Raw genomic sequence first — 4,957 nt, forward strand, 5'->3', positions numbered from 1 at the left:
TTTCTTTCAGTAATGACTAGCAAGAGTATTTGCTAGTTGAAGCTGTTTCTAAGAAGTCCTACATCGTCAATCCCCCATATTCTTTACTATTCCAGAGGCGTCGTTCCACAATCTGCTAAGGCTTATCTTGATCCCCTTCCTGTGCTTCTGTCAGGAAATGCCGTCTGGGGTCACAGCTTGCCCCTGCTTAGCCACATTCTGAGGAAACATGAGCCCAAGCATGAGGGCACAGCACGTCTGATCACAGGGCATGTCAGGAGCCATAATCTCAATTTCATAATCTTGCCTCTTTCATTATGTTTACATGCAGCTTTTTGTGTCATGCAAATCACATTTTTATTTATTATATACAAAATTATTTTTACTATGGACAATGCATAAATAAACTATATTACCACCAAGGCAAAGAAAACTCTCATTAACAATGTCGTATTTTTCTTACCTCCCTCTTGTTTCTATTTTTATTTAGGCTCTAAATTACAAAATGCTTAATAAAAGGGTTTCAAGCACACACTATTCCAACATCAAGTTTTTGCTTTGCAACTTTTAAAAAGGCAGTATTGAAATTTTCCTAAATATAGGTTTTTTTTTTTACTTAGAGCCTTAGCAGTTTATAGCTACCATACTGTTCAGCATTTGAGTTTCTAGCTGACCTCCTAGGGCAGTTAAGTAGGGAAATAGCTACTCTACTATACACATAAATAAATAGCTTGTTAAGAAATAAATAGTTCAACTAGATTATTGGTTCATTTTCCTTTGGGCCATATCCAGTAGTGCTCAAACATTATTCCTGACTGTACTTAGGGTTCACGCCCAGAAGCGCTCAGCAGTATACATTCAGAGCAGCGGGTCTAACCAAGTCTGTCACATGTAAGGCAAGTACCTTAACACCTGTACTATCTCTCTGGCTCTGATTCACTTTTCTTTACACTGAAAGCACACATGAAATTCATCTGAGCCAATTTTACTTTCCCACACTTTTCACTAATAATAAATACAAAAATACATTATGTTATTTTTTCATCCTCTGGAGTTTAGAATTTTTACATTAGTTTGTTTTACTATGTGGGGAACTGGAAAATAAAAATTAAATAAGAAATATAATCATTTAGGGGAGGTGATGGAAGGGAAACTGAGACATTGCTGGTGGGAAATGTACACTGGTGAAGGAATGGGTGTGTATGACTGAAACCCAATCATGAACAGTTTTGTAATTGTGTATCTCACAGTGATTCATTAAAAAGGGGGGAGGGAGAAACAAAATTCCTTTGGAATAAAACCCACAAGTGATCATAACAAGCACCAGCTTATAAAAAATGAACAGGGAAAACATTAGAATATAAAAAATAAAAATATTTCACTTTATTCTATTAAGTAACCATATGTGCTGTTAATCCTTACTCTGTTGTTACTCAGAACTTTAGCTGTAAGTGAAAGTGAAGGTTATATTTGAAGTTTTTAGAGAATTGAACCCAGAAGCACTGCTTACTTTGTAGGTAGGAATTTCCCTGTAAGAGAAAATACAAAGTTTATATAGGCAAAGTGCCTTCCATTGATAAACTACTTAATTAAAAACATTTTCCTAGAAATTTAAGGAGTAGAATTACTTTAAAAAATTAAAATTTATTATTTTTTTCAATGTAGGATTATTGCTATTCATTCAGCCACTGATTAAGCTGATTTAAGCTGATTCAAGCTGGTATAAACTTCACTAATAATTTTTTTGTTGTTGCTTTTTGGGTCACACCCTGCGATGCACAGGGGATACTCCTGCTTCTGCACTCAGGAACCACCCCTGGCAGTGCTCAGGGGACCATATGGGATGCTGGGAATCGAGCCTGGGTTGGCTGCTTGCAAGGCAAATGCCCTCCCCGCTGTGCTATTGCTCCAGCCCCAAACACTAATAAATTTTTTAAAGAAAAAAATATGTGAAAGGGAGGGATGCCTGCACTGCTAGTAAAGATGTACAAATATTCATCTACACTGGTATCTCATAGCTTATCGATCTGGGAGATGATTGGGCAATCTCTTCAACCTAAAAAGGAAAGTAAAGTAAAGGCCCTTCCATTGTTCATTGATTTGCTCCAGTGGGCCCAGTAAGGTCTCCATTGGAGATTTTGTTGTTACTGTGTTTGGCATATCGAATACATCAGAGGTGGCTTGCCAGGCTCTGCCGCAGGGGCGAGATACTCTTGGTAGCTTGCCAGGCTCTCCTCTCTAAACCTAAGTGTTGTTTCCTGGGGGCCCAAAAGCTGGATGCAGTTTGGGACACAGACTCTATTGCCCTGTTGCCTTGCTCCTCCCACAGGTTGGGGTGAGTGACTGCTCCTGTGACCGCCAGTTAATTTCCCCCACCCTATCTCATTCAGGGAAAGAAGATACCACCATCCCCAAACCCCGCCAGCTCCTTCCCAGGCAGTGAGGGGGATTAGGCTAATAGCGTGCTAGAAAGAACCAACCTCCAAAGTACAATGGGCATCATAGGTAAACAGCGCAGAAAAACACAATGAGGAGTGGATGAATAGAGGAGCCCTGAAACTCACATAGGTAATCTCTCTGAAGAAAATTCAGAAACAAACTAGTGAGAATGCTTAATGAGCTCAAAGATACAGTGGAATGGGCAGCCAATAAAATACAGAAGGAAATTAGACTAGTAATAAGAAAATTGCAAACAGAAATCCATTAATTAAAAATTTGGTAGATGAAATAAAAACTCAATGGGTGCCCTTAGCAGGAGAGTAACAACGGCTGGAGATAGAATCACTGAACTTGAGGATGAGATGCAGAAAACCTCTAAGGAACATCAAAAGATAGAGAAAATCCACAAAATAACTCCAATCTAGATCAGAGAACTCTGGGATGAATTGAAGAGGAACAACAAAAGAATCATTAGAGTACCATGGGGGACAGGGAGGCAACCCAAGGAGATATTAGTAGGTAAAGACATCATTCCCAGTGCTGGAGAATGCAGACATCCTGATCCAAGAAGACCACAGAGTACCATCTAAAATAGGTCCTAATAGAAAAGACCCCAAGGCATATTGTAATCAGAATGACAAATACCGTAGATAGAAATACAATACTGAGAGAAGAGGTGGAGGTGGAGGCGGAGGAGGCGGAGGAGGCGGCGGCGGAGGAGGAGGAGGAGGCGGCTCGGAGAGCGAGCAGCGAGCTGGAGCACGAGAGTGAGTGAAGCCCGGCCGCCCACCGCCCGCCTGCCCGCTCGCCGCCGCCGCCGCCGTCGCGCCGCCCGGGCCCGGCCCGGCCGCCGCGCCGCACCAGCCCCGCCCTCGTCGCCAGGCCGCAAGGGCCGCGCGCGCCAGCCGCCGGGGAGCGAGCGAGCGAGCGAGCGAGCGAGCCCGGGAGGAGGCGGCCGGAGCGAGCGAGGAGCCGCGCGTGTGGCGAGAAGGGAAGCCGCCGCCGCCGCCACCCCCCCCACCCCCCCCCCCCCCCCGCCCGTCGCCTGCCCTTCGCGCCTCCCCGCCCGCCCCCCGCGGGAGCAGCACCACGTCGGCGCCGGCGGCCAAAGTCAGTAAAAAGGAGCTCAACTCCAACCACTACGGGGCCGACGAGACCTCAGAAAAAGAGCAGCAGGAAGCGATTGAACATATTGATGAAGTACAAAATGAAATAGACAGACTTAATGAGCAAGCCAGTGAGGAGATTTTGAAAGTAGAACAGAAGTATAACAAACTCCGCCAACCATTTTTTCAGAAGAGGTCGGAATTGATCGCCAAAATCCCCAACTTTTGGGTAACAACATTTGTCAACCATCCACAAGTGTCTGCGCTGCTTGGGGAGGAGGATGAAGAGGCGCTGCATTATTTGACAAGAGTTGAAGTGACAGAATTTGAAGATATTAAATCGGGTTACAGAATAGATTTTTATTTTGATGAAAACCCTTACTTTGAAAATAAAGTTCTCTCCAAAGAATTTCATCTGAATGAGAGTGGTGATCCATCTTCAAAGGCCACTGAAATCAAATGGAAATCTGGAAAGGATTTGACGAAACGCGCAAGTCAAACACAGAATAAAGCCAGCAGGAAGAGACAGCATGAGGAACCCGAGAGCTTCTTCACTTGGTTCACTGACCATTCGGATGCTGGTGCAGATGAGCTCGGCGAGGTCATCAAAGACGACATTTGGCCAAACCCATTGCAGTACTACTTGGTTCCTGACATGGATGATGAAGAAGGGGAAGGAGAAGAAGATGACGACGATGATGAAGAGGAAGAAGGATTGGAAGATATTGATGAAGAAGGGGATGAAGATGAAGGTGAAGAAGATGAAGATGACGACGAGGGAGAGGAAGGAGAGGAGGATGAAGGAGAAGATGACTAACGGAACACTGACGGATTCCAATCTTTTTTAATTTTCTCCAGTCCCTGGGAGCAAGATGCAGTCTTTTTTCTTTTCTCTCCCCCTCCCCTAGCCCTGCCCCGCCCCTCCCCGTCCCCACTCCCTGTGCTCAGTCTGTCGCCCTGTTTTTTGAGGTCTCTTTTTCTCTCCTTTACACCATGGTTCTCTACCTAATTCGGGGAAATACCTTGAACAGAATTCAGTGGGGAAAGACTACTGGTTTCTGTTCCAAATTAAATTTTATCACTTCTCGTCTCAACACAGACTTGATGGAATCTACACCACCGTGCGCTGCTGGGAAAAAAGAAAGACCTTCTGCACCCTTAGCTCTGCTGAAGCTGGAGGGCCAGGCCCCTGTGTAGTAGTGCATAGAATTCTAGCTTTTTTTCTCCTTTCTCTATATATTGGACTCAGAGATGACACTGTGTCTCTATGTGAATATGGACAGTTAGCGTTTACCAACATGTATCTGTCTACTTTCTCTTGTTTAAAAAAAGAAAAAAAATCTTTAAAAAAAATGGTGTTATAGAAGGTCAGCAAAAGGGTGGGTTTGAGATGTTTGGGTGGGTTAAGTGGGCATTTTGACAACATGGCTTCT

General features: G+C 44.1%; 1 protein-coding gene across 1 annotated transcript; it reads left to right on the top strand.

Moving 5' to 3' along the window:
- Nucleotides 1–3,453: 3,453 nt before the first annotated feature.
- Nucleotides 3,454–4,730, top strand: LOC130034977 (protein SET-like; the record flags this gene model as incomplete). Its single annotated transcript, XM_056126473.1, has 1 exon — nucleotides 3,454–4,730. A coding segment is annotated over one exon (888 nt), but the record flags the coding sequence as incomplete, so codon positions are not given.
- Nucleotides 4,731–4,957: the final 227 nt, after the last annotated feature.

This window comes from Sorex fumeus, unplaced genomic scaffold, assembly GCF_029834395.1.
Source record: "Sorex fumeus unplaced genomic scaffold, SorFum_2.1 ptg000063l, whole genome shotgun sequence".
In the NCBI taxonomy this organism is placed as follows: Eukaryota; Metazoa; Chordata; class Mammalia; order Eulipotyphla; family Soricidae; genus Sorex; species Sorex fumeus.